Source organism: Tachypleus tridentatus, chromosome 13 (assembly GCF_004210375.1).
Source record: "Tachypleus tridentatus isolate NWPU-2018 chromosome 13, ASM421037v1, whole genome shotgun sequence".
Classification (NCBI taxonomy): domain Eukaryota; kingdom Metazoa; phylum Arthropoda; class Merostomata; order Xiphosura; family Limulidae; genus Tachypleus; species Tachypleus tridentatus.
The window spans coordinates 207,401,241-207,427,903 of NC_134837.1; the positions used below are offsets into that span (position 1 = coordinate 207,401,241).

A 26,663-nucleotide genomic window follows, 5' to 3' on the forward strand; every position below is an offset into this window, starting at 1 on the left:
GAGGAAAGTTAAGCCTCACTAATTAAATCTATTCGTTTAGAAACTGTTTCATTTCGCCAATAAACGGTAATAAAATGACTTGTGGTGTGCCTTCCACTGCTACTTGCCGTGTCTTTTTAGTACAATATGACAGAAGATGTCGTTATTTTGTTATGGTGAGGAAAAAGAGAAATTATTCTACGACAAGAATTGTAACGGACGAACTCATAATTTTACTATCATGTTTAAAATGTATAGAAACTGGTAGTTATTAAATAAGTAGTTTAAGGACAAATCTAGAGGTTTATCTTCTCATAATCCCCTTTTTGTACACCACGTGCTCCACACGGATTACACCTTTACCTATAACGACCTGTCTGGATCCAGGCTACCGTACCGTTCATCACTCCAAGGAGTATTTGTATAACGACCTGTCTGGATCCAGGCTACCGTACCGTTCATCACTCCAGGGAGTATTTGTATAACGACCTGTCTGGATCCAGGCTACCGTACCGTTCATCACTCCAGGGAATATTTGTATAACGACCTGTCTGGATCCAGGCTACCGTACCGTTCATCACTCCAGGGAGTATTTGTATAACGACCTGTCTGGATCCAGGCTACCGTACCGTTCACCACTCCAGGGAGTATTTGTATAACGACCTGTCTGGATCCAGGCTACCGTACCGTTCACCACTCCAGGGAGTATTTGTATAACGACCTGTCTGGATCCAGGCTACCGTACCGTTCATCACCCAGGAGTATTTGTATAACGACCTGTCTGGATCCAGGCTACCGTACCGTTCATCACTCCAGGGAGTATTTGTATAACGACCTGTCTGGATCCAGGCTACCGTACCGTTCACCACTCCAGGGAGTATTTGTATAACGACCTGTCTGGATCCAGGCTACCGTACCGTTCATCACTCCAGGGAGTATTTGTTGAAACATCTCCCTCCCTACAAATATTCCCTGGAGTGATAAATCGATAGACGTGGAACTCACGTTGAACATATGGTGTGAAAAGGAATTATGAAAACATAAAGTTTTATCATAAGTGTCTAAATAAATGTATTCATTATTTGATAATCACCAGAGTGTGTATTTGTATTTGGGCCACATTAAAATGTGTATATATATCTTTTGGGACTCCCTGATGTAATTCAATAACTACACACTTCGATTGTTGACAAGTGGGAGAGGTTTTACCCTGGGGTAGAAGAGGTCTGGATTTTGAAACTGGTAAAACGGGTTCGAATCTGTGAGATACCACAAAATATTCTTCTCAGTTTTAGATGTGGGTGTGTTATAAGAGTGATATTCAATCGCTTAGCGTGGATGGTGGGTGTTAGAGGTAGGGTGCTGCTGACTTCAGTGGATAATTATGGACAACCTGTTATGCCCGCCCTTATATTTTACCCCTCTTTACCCCTCAAAAATATAATTATTCTCATTTCAGCCACCTGCAAACCCTGCCTGCGTTTCTTGGAATCACGTGTTTCTGAATCCAATCTCGACGGCCGACGCTTTGACCCACTTTCACCTTCTATGAGGTCAAATTTCAAATGACCTTCTCTAAATACAGAGGGTGAACAAAAAGTTCCTCCATTGAAAATGTTGTTAATTTGTTATCTCTTTTATTAGATAACAGAAAAATATATGTTTTCAAAACGCACTCGATGAGACCTGTTTAAATGTGATCTCAAAACCTAATTTTAACATTTGCTTTTGTAAGTACATGAACTTTTCATAATTTTAGTTACATTTTCTCATAAAATATGTTGTGCATCTGCTCTAGTTTCTTAGACCTTATTCCAATTAATCTACAAAATCATCAAACAAGTTTCTTTGTAATAGTAGAACCATTAAAAGAGATCTTAGAAATAAGAGAACTGATGTTACTGAATCGCCAGGTCAATTACCTGATATCAATCCTGTTGAAAATTTATTGCTGAGTTAAACCGATTGACGAAAGATCGCAAGCTAAACACGGAAGATGAACTTTTTGAAGTACTAAAAGAAAGATGGCAGTCAATCACTCAGAAACATCTGTACAGCATGTCACGTCGATGCAAAGCAGCACTGAAATCAAAGGGAATGTAGACTAAATATTAACTTGTGAAACCGGTTTGGGTTATTTTAAGGGTTGCGGGTTTAAATTCCCGTCACACCAAACATGATCACCCTTTTAGCCGTGAAGGCATTAAAATTTGATGGAAACACAAACTTAAAATTTATGAGAACAAAATAGGCATGGCTACTTGGTTAGGGGGCGTTTCAGTCGTAATCTCAGTGTCGAGGGTTCGAATCCCCGTTACACCAAACATGCCCGCCCTTTTAGCCGTGGGGGCGTTATAATGTCACGGTCAATCCCACTTCTTCTTCTTCTTCATGTGTCAAATCTGCGGCAGACATCGACGACCATGGCATGCCAGACTTCTCTGTTGTCAATCCTCCTTATCAACTCGATGTTGCTCATTGAGTTCTTGGTGACATAGTTATTGAGGCTGTCGATATATTTAGTTCTTTGACACCCTCTGCTTTTCCTCCCTTCTATTTTTCCACATAGCATCTGTTTCTCTATCCCATTCTTCCTACAGATGTGTCCTAAAAATTCCATTTGTCTCTTTCTTATAGTTTTCATGAGTGACCTTTTGTATCCTGCCAGTTCCATGACTTCCACATTTGTTTTTCTTTCAGTCCATGATATTTTTAGCATCCTTCTAATGAACCACATTTCAGCAGCTTCTAATCTCTTCTCTGTATCTTTGTTCAGTGTCCAGCTCTCACAGCCATATAAGAGTAAAAGGGTAGCCCAAGAGTTGGCGGTGGGTGGTGATGACTAACCGCCTTCCCTCTAGTCTTACACTGCTAAATTAGGAACGGCTAGCGCAGATAACCCTCGTATAGCTTTGCGCAAAATTCAGAAAACAAATAATATTTGGTTTTCCCCATGATTCATCTCCTGCTTTGCTCAACTCATTAAATACGTTTCAAGATAAACTATAACACTGGTTAAAATCGTTACAAGAATTGCTGAATGGTTCGTTTTGGTGCAGATGACAATCAAAGGGAACCAAAACTGATTTGCTCTTGACAGTTTAAATTGAAGTAGTTTAATCCAATTATATTAGGAATTCTCCAACAATTACTTCAGAGATTATGTTCATATAAAAAAAGTTTTGAGTAAGCTTAGATTAACTGTTCTGATTTAGATATATTAAGCAAGTGGAAAATGTGCTTTTGTAGTGCCTTTGAAACGATGTAAGAAAATACCAGAAGTTGGATAACTATCGAAAAACTTACCACAGAAAGTAGCTGAAAATGTAAGAGTTAACATAGAGTTCAGCAGAATCCTCTGATAATTGTTTGACAGTTGAGTAATTACAACGGAGTTTATTGGAATACCCAAATAGTCCAACGTTGGAGGGTTACAGAAAACATTTTCAACAAACGCTTGAAGAGAAACTTAGTATTGAAATATAAAACTGGACAAACATTATTAAATTTAAATACTGTATTATGAGTATCTTAAACATATTGTTGTGATATCAGCTGGTATAGAAAGTTATAATAACCGTTGTTATGGTTGCTGGTATTGTAAGATATGTACATTGTTATAGTAACTTTTGCTACTTGAAGGTTATTCTGTTTATTTTTGTTGATAAAAAATGCAACCGAATGGTTTATAAATCGAACAAAGAGATTGAGTTATTTAGAAAATCTGACATTATCAGTTACTTGAGCTATTCAGAAAGTCCGATATTATCAGGGGCTTGAATCACTTGGAAAGTCTGGCATTATCAGGTGTTTAAGTTAGCAGAAATGGTAGAAAACATCACGTTTTTGAATAATTTAAAACAACAAAAACACTACCACGTCTTTGGAAAGTTCGACATTACCAAGTGATTCAGTTAGTTTGAAAGTCGAGAAACATTAAGAACTCGAACTACTTTATGGCTTATATTATCACCGAAATATAATACTTTAAAAATGAATTAATGACGATACATTTTACGAAAATGTTGTGTGTTTAGATAGGAACACTTAGTGTACGTGAATGATTGTTTTTAATGACACTCCAAAAAACGTGTCACAATTAAAACTCCGTAGTCTATAGCTATCGCCCCTCGCTAGTACAGCGGTATGTCTCCGGATTTACAACGCTAAAATCAAGGGTTCGATTCCCTTCGGTGGGTTCCGCAGATAGCCCAATGTGGCTTTGCTATAAGAAAACACCCACACCCACTCTATATCTATCAACGTGGTAAACGGAACCCGCAAAACGTCTTTTATTAGAATCATTTCTCCGAAGCTGGATCAAAGGCCTACAGGAGAGTCATCTGTTTTAACCCCACAGTAGTGTGTTGTCAGTCAGTCAGTAGACATTAAAATGACGTCCTGTAAAGAACGTTTAAAGGTGCAATTTCTACTGTCGTGACGTCAATGAAATGTGCGCATGCAATGAATCACGAGACGAAATATGCACTCTGCAGACTAAAACACAGCAGCAGGAACTTGAAAAGTAAGAAATAAAAAATATATATTTCTTACCCTTAGTTTCATTTTAATTTACTTTCGGGGACCCTGCAGAAAATGTGGAGAAATTGTACTTATTTCCTTTTCAATAATGTACATTAATTTTGTACATTTATTGTTATCAACAAAACTGGCCCGGCATGGCCTAGCGCGTAAGGCGTGCGACTCGTAATCCGAGGGTCGCGGGTGCGCGCCCGCATCGCGCTAAACATGCTCGCCCTCCCAGCCGTGGGGGTGTATAATGTGACGGTCAATCCCACTATTCGTTGGTAAAGAGTAGCCCAAGAGTTGGCGGTGGGTGGTGATGACTAGCTGCCTTCCCTCTAGTCTTACACTGCTAAATTAGGGACGGCTAGCACAGATAGCCCTCGAGTAGCTTTGTGCGAAATTCCCAAAACAATCAACAAAACTATATTTTTTTTGAATAAACTTCTAAAGTTGTGGGAAACTGTGTTTAGTGCAGAATTTCAAAGTGAGTCCCCCTGGCGGAGAATCACTGTGATAGTTCAAATGTAAGTGGCTTTATGTGTTGGAGAATCCAGTACTCTATGGATTAAATTCTTCTGTGACCGAAGAAATCGTAAGTCCTACGTACAAAGTTTGATTCACACAAATTTGCAGGAATTTTGTTGTAACTCGATCTTCGTAAGTTGAACGATCATTTTTTACTTCAGTACGAATGTAAAGTGATAAAAAACATCGAAAACCACAATACTAAAAATTGCCAAACGGAAGAGCGACTCACCACGGGAAAATCTGAAACTTTAAGAAAGAAAATAAAACCTCAGGATAGAAGTAAGACAAAGAAATAGATAGGCTTGCTAATCACGTTATGAGACAAGATCCCGTGAGAACAAACCTGAAATACAGAAGCACAACAAACTGGTCTGCAAGATACAGTTGGAAGCCAGAAATTTCGTGAGAGAGAAGCATACTCTTCAGTTCGCCATGGTCTTGAACGAACATCCGCTCTTATGACGTCGTTTCTACTAGTTATAAGTTAACACGGCTGAAATCAAACTACTTATCGAAGTTCAGAGGTTTTAAATTATCAGGAGTTTTAATTGTGAATATTAATTAATTAATTAATTTCTAATGTATTATTATTTGTTTCAGTTATGAACGTGAGGGTTGATAACACTAAATATTGGGTTTTGATACTCATGATGGACACAGCCCAGTTGTTCATTGTGCAGCTTTGTGCTTAACAACAAAGAAACAAAAATAATTTAATTTACTCAGAACACTTCTAATGGAAACTTATACCAAGACACTAACAGCTGTACCAACAGCAACACGAGCGAATTGGCAGTTTTCTGATTTAGCCATGTGTCAAAAGTCTGGTTGGGTTCCAAATAAATAGACGTCGACACAGAACGACAACTGGCGACGCAATCCTCCTGAACAATAGCTGAAGTGAATAACTGTCCAAGGCCAGGAATTCTCTTATGACAAATATAACGTCATCATTCAAAAGAAGTGTCGAACTTTCTCGATAGCTGCAGGTGTTCGCCAGATCATGGAACAAGCGAAGTAGTAATTTCACCACAAAACATTTCGAGAAAGGTGTTCTGAACCGAAACTGAAAATATATACTACAGGTGAAATGAAACTGATAAAAAAAACATTCAAACTGTACAGGTAAGAACGAATATTTAGCGAAGCAAACATCCATTTACCTCGCTGGAATGATTTGAATTTCGCGCAAAGATAAAAGAGGACTATCTGCGCTATCCGTCCCCAATTTAGCAGCGTAAGACTAAAGGGAAGGCAGCTAGTCATCACCATCCACCACCAACTCTTGGACTACTCTTTTACCAACGAAAAGTGGGATTGATCGTACATTATAACGCCCCCACGGTTGAAAGGACGAACATGTTTGGTGTGATGGGGATTCGAACCCGCGACCCTCAGATTACTAGTCGAATGCCTTAACCACCTGGGCATGCCGACTCTAAAATGATGTAACGCGAAGTCTTTTCTGTATTTCGTAAAACTTTTAAAAAGTCCCTAACTTTAAAAACGCAAAGATAAAAGACAAGAGAAGAGACTTTTTAGGTGTATTATCTTTTAAATTTCGAATACCTTTCCCAAAATAATAAAAAATATTGATTTATATATGATAAAGGTTTATTAACAGAAACAAAATACAATTTTATTAGATTGGTTCATGCAATGTTTTTTTGTTAATGCTGTAAATATTCATGTCATAATTATTATATACGCTGTTTTAATGTATTTTGTAGACGGCCTCATCCGTTAGGGCAACGCCTAAACTTAGAAGGAAAATTTCAGTCACTTTAATATTTATATAATGCTATCTTTTTTACGTGTTTTACATCATATCTAACATCATTTCACGTGTTATTTAAACTTACTAATTTATCAGCATATTTTCGTTTTGTTTTTTAAATGTTATTTACGACTCATTAACTCGTTCTATGACGTCTATTCTTCAATATAATAAGAGGTTAGCACTTTAAGACTGAGAAGAATGTACAAGAGACAAAAGGGGGAATATGCACGCGCTGTGAGAAGAAAACATGGCATGCGCGTGTCTCTAGTGATCCTCATGATATCAAAGTTTTCTTTTCTATCAACATGTTTTTTGTTTTTGTCAAGCAGGATTAATGTGGATCTCTGTCAATTGGCACTAAGATCTGTAGTCCTCGTTACCTTTATGGACCTGAAAGCCTCACATAGCTTGGTAGTTGGGACTTGACATTGCCTAGTAGTTGGGGCTTAACATAGCTTAGTAGTTAGGGCCTAACATGGCCTGATAGATAAGGCATTCGACTCTCAAAATGAAAGTCATGGGTTTGAATCTTGTTTCCGAACATGCTCGACCATTCAGTCGTGGTAGCATTATAAATCCCGTAAAAGATAGTCATCTATAAGATAAAACTAATAACAAGTAATATGTATGCTATTAGTGATAACACAGGCGTGCAAATTTAAACCTTATACAAGTTGCTTTGGTTTTAATAACAGATTGTCCATAAGTCAGCTACAAAAACTTCGAAAATAATAATATGTTTTTCTATCATGTAAGAGTTTATTTACAAATCGGGAAGAAAAAAAGCTAAACGAGGGTTATCTTCGCTAGCCGTCTCTAATTTAGCAGTGTAAGACCGGATGAAAGGCACCTAGTCGCCACTACCCACCGACAACTATTGAGCTACTCTTTTACCAACAAATAGTGGGATTGACCTTTACATTATAACGCCCCACGGCTAAAAGGGCGAGTATGTTTGACGTGACGGGGATTCGAACCTGCAACCCTCGGATTACGAGTCGAGTGCCATGCCGAGCCACACCAACAGATATGTATAGTTCAGTAATTTTTAGTAACAGCAGTCAAACTCCAGATCAATCTGGATTAATGGATTTTTATTCTGTTGCATACCTATATGTACACAAAAAGCTCATTTATCAATCTAATTAAATCATATTCGCCCCCTGGTAACTCATATTTTAACACTAAAAACTTTGGTTCGATACCTGCGGTTGGCAGAGTAGAGATCGTGTAGCGTTGCGCTTAACAACAGACAAACGAATGATCCTCGTAATGTTTCGCTTTTTGAAGCTGATTCGTCAGTATGCAGTTCTTGCTGCCACTTGACTGTAATCCATCCAAGTTATTAATGATTCGATATTTTTTACAGTGGAAAATGAAAATAGTAAAGCACTAATTCGAATGAATCGCTTATTCACATAAACTTAAACAAGAAAAACCGCAATTTTCTTTTCGGATAAACAAGTCACAAAAAAATAGATAATAAAAAATTTAAACGTCTGAAGCGATCCATTTCCAAACTGCTAACTGTGAACGTGATGGTTTACAACGCTAAAAGCCGGGGTTCGATTCCAAGGTGGACACAGTACAAACAACCTAATGTGCATCTTTGTGCCTCACAACGGATGTCATGACTTCAAACGAAAACTTCTAATTTCCAAATGTGGACTTGTAGTATTTCCTGGTTGGTGACTTGCTTACGTTAGGCTTAGTTTCACAATGAGAAACAGACTGAACGAGTGACTAGTTAACAGATAAACCAATTTAATATTTTTGTTATTTGATCTCGGTATGTGTTATTAAAATCAAATATTACGACCATGTAATCTTAGACTTATTTTATGGAATTAATTCTATATTTAAAAAGAAAATATTTCATCACGAATATAAAATTCTTTCATTACTCCAAGATTTCGGCTCTCTTGTTGGATCCATCAAAGTACAAGAATGATGAGAAAATAAAAGAAAACCATATTCATGGAGAAACGACACACTCATTTGTAACATGACAACTTGTCCGATGAGACATCCTAAACCTTGCGGAAATGAAACAGAATTTTCTTCACGGAGATATAGTTTCTTGATATATACCATAATTCTTTTCGAAAGTCTACAGATCAGCTTGTGACGGGGAACAGAGAGTATTCTCTCGAGATGGGTTGACATTAAGCTAATTGATAAAAGCATATATCAAGCACCGTTCCTTCGTAATAGGCCTTTGGGGGACAGTGGACCTAATTAATTTCTTTTCCTTTGACTTTACTGTATGGAATTACTTTGTGAGTATTGGTCATCGTTGAGAGGTTAGCCATATACATTAATAGCTGTTTAGTAAGTGTTTTTATTTTTAGATATTTTAACATAATAATGATCAACGAATCATTTATAATCAAAATTGCTCGGTATTTCTGTAATTCTGTGAATTATTTGACTTATCATTGGTATTAGAAAATTTAACGGGGTAACTATAGTCGCACTCCATTACCGCTAGGGGAGTGTTTGTTTGATTTGTTTTGGAATTTCGCCCAAAGCTACACGAGGGCTATCTACGCTAGCTGTCCCTAATTTAGCAATGTAAGACTAGAGGGAAGGCAACTAGTCATCACCACCCACTGCCAACTCTTGGATTACTCTTTTACCAACGAATAGTGGGATTGACCGTTACATTATAACGACCTCGCGACTTCAGATTACGAGTCGAACACCTTAATCTACCTGGCCATGCCGAGCCCCGCTAGGGGAGTGTGTGTGTGTGTTTTTCTTATAGCAAAGCCACATAGGGCTATCTGCTCAGCCCACCGAGAGGAATCGAGCCCCTGATTTTAGCGTTGTAAATCCGGAGACATACCGCTGTACTAGCGGGGGGCCCCGCTAGGGGAACCTACTAGTGAAGTCTAATATAACTAGCAGATGAAGAAATCACGTGACGCTTTTTTTTGTCTTTCATTCGCCACATTTCTCAGCTTTATAATATAATATCTGAACTTGTTTCAAATAATTCATTCTATAAAACTGAAACGAATCATAGAATGAAAAGAATTACAAAAAAAAAAAAAAAGACCAGCTAACATTTCTCTCGAATTAAAGGGAACTCGATTCTGATAATAAAAACCTCTTTGCAGTCGAGTTTATTATAAAGCGGTAAAAACTAGAATGAAAGAGAGTTTCTTTCATTGTCATCATTCGTTACCAAGAAAAAAATATATCGACTTTGTTCGTGCTTTATCTTTCTTCTCCAATTTCTGCAACTTAATGTGCAATTCATTTAGCGACGTCCTTTCACATTAGCACATTAATTCATTCCATGCAACCACTGGCCGCCTGGAGTCGCTACTCAGTCATCTTTGGAACAACGAGATTAGTCATTTCAAGGGTCACTATAAGTGGCAGCCGGAAATAGGGTTAGTAAAGGATTGAATATTAGAGTAACATTTATATTTTGGCTTTTATCTTTCGACCTCTCACGTGCTTCAGCAGGATATTCCACAGTCACTTCTTTCTCTCTCCCAGCTTCCCTCTACATCTACTCTACAGTGTTGTCGTTTTATTTATTTTTTATATTGAAACTTAATAGAGAAAACTATTGATGACCTACTCAGTAAACAAGTTACTTAACAAAGTATATGCTTCACTCAACTGTACGTATCTTTAACTCCATGATCCTGAAAAGTTAATATATATATATATATACACTCATATTTCCTGGAATACATGCAGGCTTGTATTTTATTAGATCGATGTACGCGTAGTTCTAATTTAGATAGGTTAACAAAATTAAAAATGTCGCTTGGATTGACATGAAAACGAAATTTGTAAGGATTGGTAAAAACTAGTTTGGGATATATACACATATAAACTAGCTTGACATATAGTATCTTATGTTGGCCGCAACGAACACAGTTAGTTAAAGATGTTTCAAAACTACATGGTTAATATTTCTTAGCATAGAGTAGATTCGGATTAAATATCACTGAAAGTTGGTTTTGGAGAACATTTAGTTTAATCTAGCTGTAAAATGATATAGCCCAACACGGGATATAAACATCTACACCAGATGTTTCTCGTATCTAAAGATGTGTAAGGATCATTTTGGTAACGTTCCATATGATCGATGATCGACCCACCTGAGCTAATAAGATTCAGGTACTTTGGTTTTGATCATGAAAGTTCGATTTATACTCTTTCTTGGTTAAACCAACACAACATTAAATTGGTAACACCAAGAATTCAGTTTTAAATCACCCTTCATGTAAAATAATAATTTATTTATGTCGAAAATATAAAATACTCACTTCACAAATAACACCTGTATATTGAAGCGTTTTCTTCATTTCATTTGTAAGAAAAGCACGTGAAAAAAATTTCAGTATGCTTCAAAAGGCTAACAGACTTCTCATATAGCCAATCAAAATAGCCTTTACGTTTTCCAATTTACATATAGCTAATCAAAACAGCTTTTACATTTTCCTATTTACATATAGCCAATCAAAACAGCTTTTACACCTTCCTACTCACATATAGCGAATCAAAACAGCTTTTACATTTCCTACTCACATATAACTAATCAAAATATCCCTTATATTTTCTTTATTTTTGCCTTTTTTAAAATCCAAAACGATACTGACAAAATCAAACTTTTTTAAACCAGAATTTCAGACTTTCCTAATAGTTATAAAACGTTAAATCAAGTACATTTATCATTTATTGTGTCACTGTTACCATTGTACTTCATATAGCGAAGACTGAAATCCTTTAAAAGTACAATCTAACATTTTTCAGCACAATAATAACGGAGGATCGTTTTCTCTGACGACAAAAACCTCGAATAATACATTACAGAAATCATTCTTTATTGTTAGACGTTCGTATCATATGTTTTACTTATGTTCAAGTTTTGAGTTTAGAAAGCCTAAAATAAGTAACATAAAAATATTAAAACCTTTATCAGTTTGGAAATATAGATTGTTATTTCCTTCAATTTGTAAAGCATTCTAAGTTGGAATTCTATTCTCCAGTAGATTGCTGAGGTCTTAAACAACTTATGTTATTTTAAATGTAACAATGTACAGATTTTACTATAATTATTTTGTGTCACTGTTAAAAACAATGCAGTTTAACTAAAATTAAAATCATAATTATTTTCTTTAAAGCATCTAACCAAATATTATTTATAACGTGGTACTCAAACATAGTCGTCAACGTAATTCTGTACACGTGGAAACTCGTTCTGAGACTACAAGTGTATTTCGTAAAGAAAATGAAGTGAAATTGGTGTATGCAACTAGTGTACACTTTCTACATTCTACCGTTAATAGAACACTGTACGTGACAACAAACCATTACTAAATATTTCATAAGTAACCATGTGCTGGATATTAATGAAGAAACAGTATTGAAATATTCAATATGTAAGTTAACAATTCAAAGTAACTACACAACAATATTGAAGAAACTGCACGAAATCTGACATAAGTTAATAATGTAAAGTGACTGCACAACAATAATAAACTAACTGCACGAAGTCTGACGTAAGTTAATAATGTAAAGTGACTACACAACAATAATAAAGGTACTGCACGAAGTTTGACGTAAGTTAATAATGTGAAGTGACTACACAACAATAATAAAGGTACTGCACGAAGTTTGACGTAAGTTAATAATGTGAAGTGACTACACAACAATAATAAACTTACTGCACGAAGTTTGACGTAAGTTAATAATGTGAAGTGACTACACAACAATAATAGTACTAAGCAATATGTGACGTAATAAAATAATGAAAAACAAACAATTACATCTGAATTTGTTTCATTAAGATTTTAATACAAAGTACTTTGGAATGTGAGTGATGTTTCTATCTGATTCTTATTAATTAATTTATTTTTGTCGTATCAGCGAAACGTGTATTTGTGACGAAACGTTTAAACAGCCTTCTTTAGTTATTATAGGATAGTATATATATGTAATTATGCTTTTCCTAAGCCTCCTTGTGGCACAGCTGTATACATCTTCGGACTTAAACGTTTGAAATAGGCTTTTGATACATGTGGTGTGCAGAGCAGGAATAGCTCATTGTGTAATTTTCTTGGCTTCATACAGATTTAAAAATTCATAAACAAACAAGTAAAAATAATTATTCTATATCTAAAAAAGACTGATTTGTTGTTTGTTTTTAGGAATGCTATCAGCTGTTGAATAACAAATCCTTCCTTTTGTCTTCGCATGAGCCCAAGTGTGATCTCAAAATTAAAAATTGGTGACATGATATTTTCATCAGTTTGATTCGACAACATGATTTCACTTATTCTTCAAGGTTATATACACACACATACACACATGTATATACAACACAACATTTAGTGTCCATTAAAGATTGGTCAAAAACTACAGTGGATCGTCAACTCTTTCTGATGTTTCATGAAGTGAGAAAACAAAACGTTCTTACAGTTTTCGTCGTATGCCGCTAAAATAAAGGTTGAATTCGGTTAATCACCAAAAGGATTACCAAAAACAAAGGTTCTTCGATATTCGACATCAAACAAAAGAAGTAAAACAGCTTAATGACGGGTGATTTTAAATATGATACGCAAATCGAAAAAAAAAAAAAAAAGACAATGGAGAAGAGAAACTGAATCAGAACTAATTAACACATACGGTTAACACATTGTTAAGTTGTAACTAATCTGTAAGTTCCCACTCAGATGGTGGTTTGAAAAAAACGTAATTTGTTACATCATCACGACGCCTGATGGCGCTAATGTTTCTTTTTTGTTAAAAAAATAGGTTTTAAATGTTAGTCAGTGGTAAATCTTTCAATATAATGTTTAAAAATATGCCTGTGATAATATTTTAAGAGCTGTTCATGGTTACGTTTTCAGTTTTGTCTAAAGAGTTTGAGAGTTCTAACGTTTTAATTGTAAAGTATTCGTGTTGGTGCTTCAAGAGTTGTATAAAAAAGTTATTTCTAAATCCTTCAATTTCGTTACAACGATATGAAAGTCGTAAAAATGTCTGCTTTCAGACGTTACTAGTTTTTACAAAGTTCGTAATAGTGTCTTTTAGGAGTTCAAATATTCGTGGCAGGTTAATGAATTGTATTAGGAGTTCTGAAGCACATCTGTGGTTTTAATAGTTATTGTAATTATATTAAGGGCTGGAATATAATACAAAGGTTTGTTTTTTTTTAATTTCGCGCAAAGCTATACGAGGGCTATCTGCGCTAGCCGTCCCTAGAGGAAAGGCAGCTAGTCATCACCACCCACCGCCAACTCTTGGGCTACTATTTTACCAACAAATAGTGGGATTGACTGAAACATTATAACTCCCCCACGACTAAAAAAGCGAGCATATTTGGTGCGACCGGGATTCGAACCCGCGACCGTCAGATTACGAGTCGAACGCCTTTTTTTACCCACCTGGCTATGCCGGGCCCTGTACTCTGGAACATTGGGAAAACAACAGAGCGATAGTTTTTCTTGCGAACCGCAGAAGGAACACAAGCCACTCGGATGATGAAATTTGTGAACCAACTTAATATTGGTAGCCATTGCATGACGCCAAATAAGAAAATCTAAATTACAATACCAATAATCAACAAACGAATCAAAACAATCTTTCCAAATAGAAGGCCTATTAGTAGCGGGTACGACAATTCTCCAAAATTGATACGGGATATAAGAATGAACATTATCCTGTGAAACAAGAAATATCTTTCGCAAGAAAATACCCTGAAATAACCTAAACTCTAACTAATTGTTACTTGAAAACACAAAACTGACGGTAATATAAAATAAGTAAAAATAACCAATTCTTAGGAAGAACTGAATAAAGTAAACATTTACTAACCAAATAATTTAGTGAATTCGCTATTAATGATGTGCGTGTTTTTTTCTTATAACAAAGCCACATCGAGCTATCCGCTGAGTCCACTGAGGGAAATCGAACCCTAAATTTTAGCTTCGTAAATCCGTAGACTTACCACTATACCAGCGAAGAACCGCTATTAATGGACAATACCAAATCAATAACCGCCGATTCTCGGAGAAAACGAGGGATAACGTGATAATAATGTAAATGAGGAAGTCGCGTGATACCTGCAGCTACAAATTCAAAAAACTAAAACGTTCGTGTACGATTATCCACTAAATTAGGGTAAAGACACAATGGTTGCTCGAAAATTTCCAGAAAATCACCAGTAGGCCACGACGTGAAACCACCTGCAATAATTATCCATACTTGATAGATTTTAGCAACATATGGAGGTAAGAACGGGCATCTTAACCACCTGGCCATGATAAACAAACAAAAGTTACTTAACTGTACAAACATTGATCCCCAAGTACCAGTTTCCTTTTTACTGTTACCTCAACTTCAACAGCACCACAATCCACTAATAAACCAACAAGAACTGGACTTTCTTAGATAGAAATGATACTCAATACTTACTGTCCTTGTTCACCAATGTTAAAAAAATATGAGGCTTTATTATTGTCAAGTTCAACCAGACAGAACTTCACACCATATCTTCACTACAGCTAGTTAGTATTTTGTGTTCATACTATGTTCACTATAGTTAGTATTTTGGGTTGATACTATGTTCACTGCAATTAGTATTTATTGTGGATACAATGTTCATTACAGCTAGTTAGTATTTTCTGTTTATACCACGTTCACTAGAGTTAGAAATTTGAGTTGATACTGTATTCACCATAGTTATTTAGTAAGTTGTGTAGATACTATGTTCACTCTAGCTAGTATTTTATGTTGATAGTATGTTCATTACAGTTAATGCATTGTGTAAATACTATGTTCACTTCAGCTAGTTAGTATTTTGTGTTGATACTACGTTCACTATAACTAGTATTTAATGTATATACTATGTTCACTATAGTTAATATTTTCCGTAGATACCATGTTAACAAAAGTTAGTATTGTCTGTAGCTACTCTGTTCACCGTAGTCAGTATTTTCTGTAGATACTACGTTCATTATACTTAGCATTTTGTGTTTATACTAAGTTCATTAAAATTAATTAGTATTTTGTTTTGATACGACGTTCACAACAGTTATTTGGTATTTTTTGTATATGCTGTTCACTACACTTAGAATTTTGTGTTGATACTATATTTACTAACATTAGTATTTACTGTAGATACTATTTTAACTACAGCTAGATAATATTTTCTCTTGATACCACTGCTAATGCGAATTTTGTGTTAAAACTGTGTTCACTATGTTTATTCAGCATGTTGTGTATATACTATGTTCACTAAAGCTAATTAGTATTTTGTGTTGATACTACGTTCACCAGAGTTAGTATATTCTGTAGATGCTATGTTCACTAGAGTTTGCTAATATCATGGGTAGATACTTTGTTCACTACAGCTAGTTTGTATTTTGTCTTGATACTACGTTCATTATAGTTAGTATTTAGAGTAGATACTATGTTCACTAGAGTTTGCTAATATCATGGGTAGATACTTTGTTCACTACAGCTAGTTTGTATTTTGTCTTGATACTACGTTCATTATAGTTAGTATTTAGAGTAGATACTATGTTCATTATATTTATTATTTTCTGTAGATACTAAGTATACTATAGTTAATATTTTCTGTGGGTCCTACGTCCACTATAGTTACTATGTTCACTATAATTAATATTTTCTGTAAATACTATGTTAACAAAATTTAGTGTTGTCTGTAGATACTATGTTCACTGTAGTCAATATTTTCTGCAGATACTACTTGCACCATAGTTAGCATTTTGTGTCTATACTATTTTCCCAACAGTTAGCATTTTGTGTTGATACTATGTTCACAACAGTATGTTAGTAATTTGTTTTGATATTATGTTAACTACAGTTAATTAGTATTTTGTATTGATATTATGTTCACTATAGTTAGTATTTTGTATAGATACTATATTCACAATAGTTATTAAATTGTGTAGCTAGTATGTTCACTACAGTTAGTTAATATTTTCTCTTGATACCAGGTTCACTATAGTTAGTTAGAATTCTGTGTTCATACTCTGTTCACTCTAGTTATTTAGTATTTTGTGTTGATACTATGTTCACTACAGCTAGTTAGTATTTTTGTTCATACTACGTTCACTATACTTAGAATTTTCTGTTGATATTATGTTCACAATAGTTAGTTTCTATTTTGTGTAGATACAATGCTCACGAACGTTTGTATTTTCAGTGGATAATATGTTCACTATCGTTAGTAACTCACTACAGTAAGTTAGTGTTTTTTATTAATATTATGTTTACTATAGTTAATTAGTATTTTGTGTCGAAACTACGTTCACTACATTTAGTTAGTATTCTCTGTAGATACTATATTCACTATAGGTGTTATTTTATGTAAATACTATGTTCACTGCAGTTAGTTAGTATTTTCTGTAAATATTATGTTCACTGCAGTTAGTTAGTATTTTCTGTAAATATTATGTTCACCACAGTTAGTTAAAATTTTGTGTTGATACTATTTTCACTACAATTGGTACTTACTGTAGATACAATGTTCACTACAGCTAATTAGTATTTTTTCTTGAAACTACGTTCATTACAGTTAGTTGGAATTTTCTGTTGATACTACGTTCACTATAGTTATTTAGTATGTTGTGTAGATAGTATATTCACTATATATAGTATTTTGGGTTGATACTACGTTCACTATAGTAAGAATATAGAAGAGATACTATGTTCATTATAATTAGTATTTTCTGAAGATACTATGTACACTGTAATTAGTATTTTCTGTAGATACTATGTACACTATAATTAGTATTTTCTGTAGATACTATGTACACTATAATTAATATTTTCTGTAGATACTATGTTGAAAAAATTGTATTTTTTGTAGATACTATGTTTACAAAAGGTAGTATTTTCTGAGATACTACATTGACTATAGTTAGCATTTTGTGTTTATACTAAGTTTACTACAATTAGTTAGTATTTTGTGTTGCTTCTACTTTTACTATAGTTCGCATTTTGTGTTGCTTCTACTTTTACTATAGTTCGCATTTTGTGTTGATACTAGTTTAACTATAGTTAGTATTTTGTGTTAATAGTACGTTCACAACAGTTATTTAGTATTTTGTGTTGATACTATACTCACTATAATTACTAGTTTGTGTTGATACTATGTGCCTTATAATTAGTATTTTATGTGGATACCATTTTCACTACTGTTAGTATTTTGTGTAGATATTATATTCACTACACTTAGTATTTTCTCTAGATGTTATGTTCTCTAAAGTCAGTTAATATCTTTTGTAGATTCTATGTTCCTTACAGCTAGTTAGTATTTTGTGTTGATACGACGTTCGCTATAGTTAGTATTTAGTGTAGATACAAAGTTCACTATAGTTATTCTTTTCTATAGATACTACGTTCACTACAGTTAGCATTTTGTGTTTATACTATGGTCACTACAATTAGTTAATATTTTGTTTTATTACTACGTTCCCTATAGTTAGTTAGTATTTTGTGTTTATACTATGGTCACTACAATTAGTTAATATTTTGTTTTATTACTACGTTCCCTATAGTTAGTTAGTATTTTGTGTTGATAGTATGTTCACTATAGTTAGCGTTTCCTGTTGATACTACGTTCACTCCAGTTACAGTTTGTTTTGATGTTATGTTCACTACAGTTATTTTCTGTAGTAGATACCATGTTCATTATAGTTAGTAATTTGCGTAGATACTATGTTTACTATATTTAGTTGGTATTTTGTGTTGATACTATGTTCACTAGAGCTAGTTAGTATTTTGTGTTGATACTATGTTCACTAGAGCTAGTTAGTATTTTGTGTAGATACTATGTTCCCGGTTGATAATCCAGTGAAAATTCCATGAGAAACGAAACTTCGAAATGTTTTTTTTCTTATTTCAAGCATCTGAATATTGGGATTTGGAATAGTTAGTTTACGCAAGAGATAAGAGACACTTGAAGCTACCAGATACCGGTTCGATGCATTCACTGAAGACGTGGTAGAAATTATTGGTAGTAAAACACAACGTAGACTTGATAACAATAAGATGTGTTTGCTATAAGTAGCAGTACAATTAGTTTCGTTGTATTCATTGTTTCTCGAAATAAACAAAACAATGAAACCAAACATAAACGTAAATGTGTTTAGTTTCCATGTTTTCATTGTTCTCTGTAACTAAAATTACAGCAAAATTCCGTATGGAAGCTAGCAATAATATCAATGGCGGGTTTAAGTTTGTGTAGGCCCAGTGGCTAATAAGTTGTGTGGGCCCTATATCCCATGTAATTTTGCATAGAATAAATTATTAATGGGCCCCATTAAAACCATGGACCCTGAGGCTGAGGCTCTTCCAGCCCCTACATTATTACGCCACTGAATACCATAAATGTATGTGATGGGTATTCAAAATTAGCTTCAATTCAAATTCGTAAATAAATTAATAACCTCAAGAATTGGAGCCCACATGTAAGGACAGAGAATAGATACAAGTACAGGTGGTTCAGCGATTGGTTGAAGTGTCAAAACACTTCCTTAGGGGAAGCTGGCTTACTTTACTTAAAATAACCAGAGTTTTCATTTTTAAACACGAATTATACAAGATTTAAAAACTAAACCTTTAAGACTAACGTAATATAAATGTTAATTGTTGTAAACAGTTAAGCGGTTGCTTTCCTTTAGTTGATAAATTATACAAGATGGAGACTTCAGACAATCAGCTCGTGCTTAACGATAGCTGGGATTTCACGTGCAACCTTCCCATTATATTTCGCACATCTTTAGAGTGCTGAGTTGTATTTCTCACATCTTTAGAGTGCTGAGTTATATTACTCACATCTCTAAAGTGCTGAGCTATATTACTCACATCTTTAAAGTGCTGAGCTATATTACTCACATCTTTAAAATGCTGAGTTATATTACATTTTCAGAGTGATGAATTATATCTGTCACTTTTTCAGGGTGTCGAGTTATGTTTCCAGAATTTCCTAGATTTTAAGTTAGATTTCAATAATAAAGTACTATTTTGCCTTTTACCTGATCAAATACACAAGAAACCGAAGTACGAGAGGTTATTAAGAAATAATCTAATTTTGCCGAATGCCAATTAATAGCAAAAAGAAAATATAAATTTTTTTTTAAAGATAACTGATTTACGAATGTATGATGACAATTTCTCACACAAGTTGAATGCTGGGATAACGTAATAGTGGAGTCATTAATTGAAACAGACAACGTGTGTCGTTTATGAAGAAAAAAATGTTTGATTAATATTAATCACAATAATTATACATAGAGGTAGTAGCCGAATAAAGTGTAAAAATGTTAATAAACTTGTGACTTACAAAGATAAAAAAACACGTTTTAGGGTTTCTTGTCGGGAAATGAATTACATTTTTGAAAGACATCTTAATGGAGACTGACACATAAGTGAAATTTAAAAATGCACTCACTGTTGTATATCAGGTTAGTTTGAATAATATAGTAGTCACAAAGTGACTTTTATTTCAGTAATTACACAATGTAACTAAATTTTTACTTTTTCTTGTTCCTGAGCAGAAAGTATTGTTTCCCAATTGCTTATGCCTAAAGTAAATGGTAAAGACCTATTTTTCTCTTCAAACTTTGCTTTTGTGACCTGGGAGTGTATAACGAAAACCGGATGGGAGGCTATATTTGGGGGGCTGATACGTGAAAGTGATCTACATTACAGTCGTAAATCTCGAAAAACTACTCACTTCTAAACATTTTTGTATAACTTTAGTATAAATACATGTAAATCTTGATTCATGTTGTTTTATTCCGACCTTATGTAAATGAAAATGTGCAAATTTGCCTGTTTTTACATAGAATATAGGTTAATTTATATATTTCATTATTCAGGTCACAAAATCAAAGTTTAATAGGAATAATGGCCATTTTCTGTACTTTTACAACATAAGCAATTAAGAAATAACACATACTATCCAGGAACAAAATTAGTGTTACATAGTGTTATAAATCTCACTTCCAATCGTTGAACAATATTACATATGTCCATCACAGAAATGTGACGTTTGAAAGCGAATAAAACAAAGTAATTAGCAATGTGTTTTTGACCAATCATTTAACCAATAATGACTGAAACTTGTGCCACGAAGAGAGAAATATTTAACCCGTCATTGGTTTTGGTTTTAAACGTGTGGAAGCTCACTGCATCATTTTGTCGACATTGCCCAAAGAACGCTTAAAGAAGTCACCTATTTCAACCACTTGCACCATTTTACAGTAGTGTGTGGTCTGTCATTCAGTTATTAGACATTAACATGACATTACGTAAGAGACCCTTGAAGTTGCAATTTGTACTATCGTGATACCAGTAAAATGTGCGCATGCCATGAATCATGAGAATAATTATGCACTTTATTGGCTGCAACGCAACTTAGCATACGAACATCTAATATTACTATAATAAGGTATCTGTGAATTAGACTTCGTATTAAAGATCCAAGAAAATTACTTTCTATTAAATGTTTGTTTTCGGTTTGGAAAAGTTTGTCATACAATACAATGGAATCACATACAAACACACACAAATCATTTTTTTATTTTCACTTTACACTGGTCAACTTCGTGTCTCACCGTTCAAGAAAAGGTTGAAGGTTCATCGAGAGCGATTGTTTCTTTGTCGTTAAGCCCTATTTTAGCCATCCCAATAGAAATTAAGAAAACTGATTTAAAACGCGCAGTTTCTACTGTCTACGCGGGCCTAGATTATATACGTCATCAACGTTGTCACATGGTTTCAGAGAGCTGCTGGTTGTTATCATTCAAAAATATGACATGGATAACCAGTTAAAATACACCAGAATGATGGGAAATGACTCCTTTTATCACGAGCAGTAACTAGGCTTATCAAAACATTTCAAGCTCATGAACAAAGCACTAAATCTAAGCCCCATCAAACCGCCACAAGTTAGTCATATTTTTAGAAATGTTTCTGTAAAAAAGATCCAAAGATGACGTGTCAGCAGCGCTTCAGACCGGTCTGTTTATCCTAAATAGTGAACGTTTTTCATTCCAGAGAAACTGATTGTTAGATTGGTGTAAGTGCTCGATAAAACTTAAAATTTTAAAACGATAAATTTTAAAGTGAACAAAAAAGTAAAATGAAAATAAAAAATTAAAAGTTCGTATAAGTTTTAGCCGCTCATTACGCATACATTTTTAAAACAGATTTCGCGTAAGCGTTTGAGGCATTCCTTACACGTGTGGCCCGGCATGGCCAGGTGGTTAAGACACTCGTAATCCGAGGGTCGCGGGTTCAAATCCCCGTTACACCAAACATGTTCGCCTTTTCAGCCATGGGGTCGTTATAATTTTATGGTCAATCCCACTGTTCGTTGGTAAAAGAGTATCCCAAGAGTAGGCTGTGGGTGGTGATAACTAGCTGCCTTCCCTCTAGTCTTACACTGATAAATTAAGGACGGCTAGCGCAGATAGCTACTCGTGTAGCTTCGCGCCAAATTAAAAAAAACAAACAAATAATCTAAAGTTGAAAAAAAAAGAAACACTTGTACTGGTGAATATAAAGTGAGTCCCTAGGGACTTATACTGCTAGAAACTGGGATTTGATACGTACCAAGCTTGATAACAAACAGTAAACAACAATGAAAGCAAGTCAGAGTTCCAGACAACTGTAACAACGTGTAGTTCATAAAAAATCATCAACTTGAAGCTTTCATCGATAAAAATCATGTTTTTTGTTACTCTTCTAAAAGGTAACTTACTGACTAACCTGTCGGGCTGCTGATCGTAAGGCCCAAAATTCACGCTGTAATGAAGTTTAGCACGCTTCATACTTTCAGTTGTACAGGAAAGAAAACAAATAAAAAGCATTCCTATACTTGGTTCAAAACCAGACGAAACTCTTCTGACAGTGGTCAACTACAGTTTTATCCCAGGTGTCTTTGACCCGACTCTTTAACTGAAGTGCGCAAATCACGTGACTCTTTACCTGTAGAATACGCAGAAAGTGTCGTTCGTAAATAGAAGTTTTGCAATCACTTGATATAAAGTTTAGAATTATTTGTGTGTGCTAGGGGTGCTAGTGACCACCATGCTAAAACGATGAGTGTGTGTTTTCTTATAGCAAAGCTACGTTGGGCTATCTGCTGAGTCCACGGAACTAATACGATGAACAAGATTATTTTTGGTTCGAGTCCTGTTGCGACAAAAGATTTATTCCGTAGTGTGAGGTCATGAACGCGCTGTAAAAATGACAATTAAATCCCCCTATTAGGTCAGACAACAAAAGCTCAAGTGTTGGCGGTGGGTGCTGATTTTCCCTCTATTTAACATTATATAGTTATAGATGGTGTACCTCTGTATAGCTTTTGCACTAAGATTCTAAATAAAGAAATATAAATCAACCCTTTGAATAAATCAGCTACGTAAATATATATTATATCATTATCAAACATATTATTATATTATTATTATAAATGTATATTATATCATTATGAAACACATTATTATTTTATTATTATAAATGTATATTATATCATTATCAAACATATTATTATTTTATTATTATAAATGTATATTATATCATTATCAAACATATTATTTTATTATTATAAATGTATATTATATCATTATCAAACATATTATTATTTTATTATTATAAATGTATATTATATCATTATCAAACATATTATTTTATTATTATTATAAATGTATATTATATCATTATCAAACATTTTATTATTTTATTATTACAAATGTATATTATAGCATTATCAAACATATTATTATTTTATTATTATAAATGTATATTATATCATTATCAAACATATTATTTTATTATTATAAATGTATATTATATCAAACATATTTTAATGTTTTAGAATTTTAAAATTCTAATATTTTAAGATTCCTTTAACTCTCACATTAAACATTTGCAATTTAATACTAAACATATTGTAAACAAAAAACAACAAATTAAACACCCATAAAATGAAGTTATATCACTTACCATATGCCCGTGAACGCTGGTTTTATATATATATATATATACACACGAAACGTTTAAAATGTTTCTTTTTACGAACCCAGAAGCTGTCGTATCCTTCACGCCAGTGTCTGGAAGACGAAGTTTAACTGTCAAGACATCTATTTGAAACAAAACAAAAGACACGACATTTCTAGCCACATCGTCTGTTTTCTTACTCTCAGCTGTTGGCCAAAACAGAAACCGTAAAATACGGCATTACGGTTCGTAGAGGTTATATCATTCTCTTATGTGTGTCCTATCGCGACTGTATGCGAACGCACGCGCTCGCGTGATGCATTTAACATTCTCTTACGCTTCTCGCAGTGCTCGTGAGAGTAACATTTGTTAAAGTTCTGGCCAGAAATGAAGATAAATTACGAGACTGCGAGCTCAACTTAGGCAGGCCATCTACCGGCAGTTTTTGAAAAATAGTGGTCAGGGAAATGAAAACGTACGCTCGTTTCGGTAACCTTGGCGGTAACTCTATACGGGAACGTAATAAAACGAGGTTTGAAACGTGACCCGTGGGATTTTTACTTCAACTTGGCCACGCGAGTGCATTTCTCAACACGTGGTTTTCTTCCTTTACGGTTCACATTTCTTGCCAATCTTTAAAATATACGAACTGCTTTTATGTTGCTCTGTTGGTGTTAACTTATACCCGACAATTTCTGCATATTTTAGCATACCCGACACCATACCAGGGCTTCTGCATTAAATTAAGCACAATGCTATACAATGGGTTATCTGCCCATTACGGGTATCAAAACCCGATTTCCAGAGTTCCTCAGATATGTTGCTGTGCCCCACTGGAGGACTCGGAGTTAAGAGTAATTGGAGAGAAATTAATTAATATAACGGAAATAGTTTTGTTTAAACCCCTCCTGGGCCCCACATGACCAGGTGGTTAAGGCACTTGATTCGTAATCTGATGGTCGCGGGTTCTAATCCCTTCGCACCAAATATGCTCGCCATTTCAGCCATGGGGGCGTTATAAAATGTGACGGTCAATTCAAATATTCGTTGGTAAAAGAGTAGTCCAAGAGTAGGCGGTGGGTGGTGATGACTAGCTGCCTTCCCTCATGTCTTACACTGCTAAATTACTGACGGCTAGCGTAGATAGACCTCGTGTAGCTTTGCGTGAAATTAAAACAAACAAAACTATATTGTAGCCTGAAATTAAACATATTCGTACAATTTTCGATATTTGTGATTTAACATAAATAAACTCAAGAAAATTACTATGTTTGACATTTCTCCGCTAGGAGGGATTTTGGTTTGGTTTGAATTGACCGCCAACTGGTGGGTTGATTTGACTGTCAGTCTTATAACGCATCAACGACTTCAGAGTGAAGAGGACGATTCCTTAATTTGGAAGGTATAGACTAAAGGAAAAGCAACTAGTAAACATCCAACTGTGAGACTCTTTTAATCGAATAATAGGATTTGACTGTCTCCCTTATAATGCGTCTGTGATCCCAAAGTTAGAAGGGAATTTTTTTTGTTTTTGTTTTGCGGTAACAGAGCGCATGCCATGAAACCTAAAATCAGGCACTCCAACCTATTAACCCCATTCTTTATAAGTACATAATTATCATCAAACTATACAATGTTATATAGTAGCACTCTTAATAGGTACGATCTTACTGCAAGCGCGGGTGTGGTTTAGTTATTAGCTCAGATTGTGCAGTCGAGGCTCAGGTTTAATGTGCTATTGCTAAGAAAGTAAAAAGCAAAAAGGTGCTCCGCCCTTGGAGCAGAGGGTGTCAAATAAAAGTAACAGCCAAGTCCCTCTACTTTGTCGGATAAAAGTGATCACAGTTTGGTCACGGGTGCTGAAGTTGGTTACGTTTTTTCTCACGTTTAACAGTTAAAATTTAGAGGCGGTAAGAGCAGGTTGCGCTCGTGTAGCTTTACAAGAATACTGTAAGACCACTAAAAGAGGCCCTGGCATAGCCAGGTGGTTAGGGCGTTCGACTCATAATCTAAGGGTCGCGGGTTCGAATCCCCGTCACACCAAATGTGCTCACCCTTTCAGCCGTGGGAACGTTATAATATTACAATCAACCCCACTATTCGCTGGTAAACGAGTAGCCCAATAGTTGGCGATGGGTAGTGGTGACTAAATTCCTGCCCTCTAGTCTTACACTGCTAAATTAGGGACGGCTAGCGCAGACAGCTCTTCGTGTAGCTTTGCGCGAAATTAAAAACAAACAAACAAACAAAACCACAAAAACAACAATAACCTGTCTAGAGTTATATTTTTTAATCGTGTTTAAATAATAAATGTTAAAAATGTTAATAAATGTTAAAAATGAATTTTATCGGCTCCTTAATGGTTCTTTATGAATAATTAAACTAAAGAAAAAAATATCTCCTGCTGTTAGAAAAAAAATCCAAAAAATTCATAGTTTAAATTCTGTTGTATGTATTACACCTCAACCCTCGTACCGAGATTATAAAAAGTGTGAATATTCTCATACCCAGGTTGAGGTAAGAAAGGGGCGGGGAAATAGAATTTGATATACCCGACTTTTTCCGTGGAAAGTAATAGCGATGTCCATGTCAGTTTAAGAAACATTGGAAGTCATCTTCTCAAGTCAGTTCATCACCTCTTCTTATGTAAATTAGCGCATCTCATTAATCGACTCAGCATTGTTGGCCATTCATCGCTGAATCGCACTGTTGGCCATTCATTCTTATTATCTGTCACATGATACCTGACCCTTTCCTTCTGCCCGCATGCGCAGAATAACAGTTTTATTGTTAACGTGGTAAGTGTTCATTCTTATTTAAAGGTAACTGGTCAGGATTT

At 34.8% G+C, this 26,663-nt stretch overlaps 1 protein-coding gene across 2 annotated transcripts in view; it reads right to left on the reverse strand.

The window, feature by feature from the left end:
* Positions 1-24,197, reverse strand: part of LOC143238292 (uncharacterized) — a 62,486-nt gene extending 38,289 nt beyond the window's left edge. For both annotated transcript variants that reach the window (XM_076478383.1, XM_076478384.1), the window contains exon 1: positions 23,831-24,197. In XM_076478383.1, the coding sequence (XP_076334498.1) occupies positions 23,831-23,833 (3 nt within the window). In that variant the 5' untranslated portion in view covers positions 23,834-24,197. The remainder of the gene's footprint in view (positions 1-23,830) is intronic.
* Positions 24,198-26,663: the final 2,466 nt, after the last annotated feature.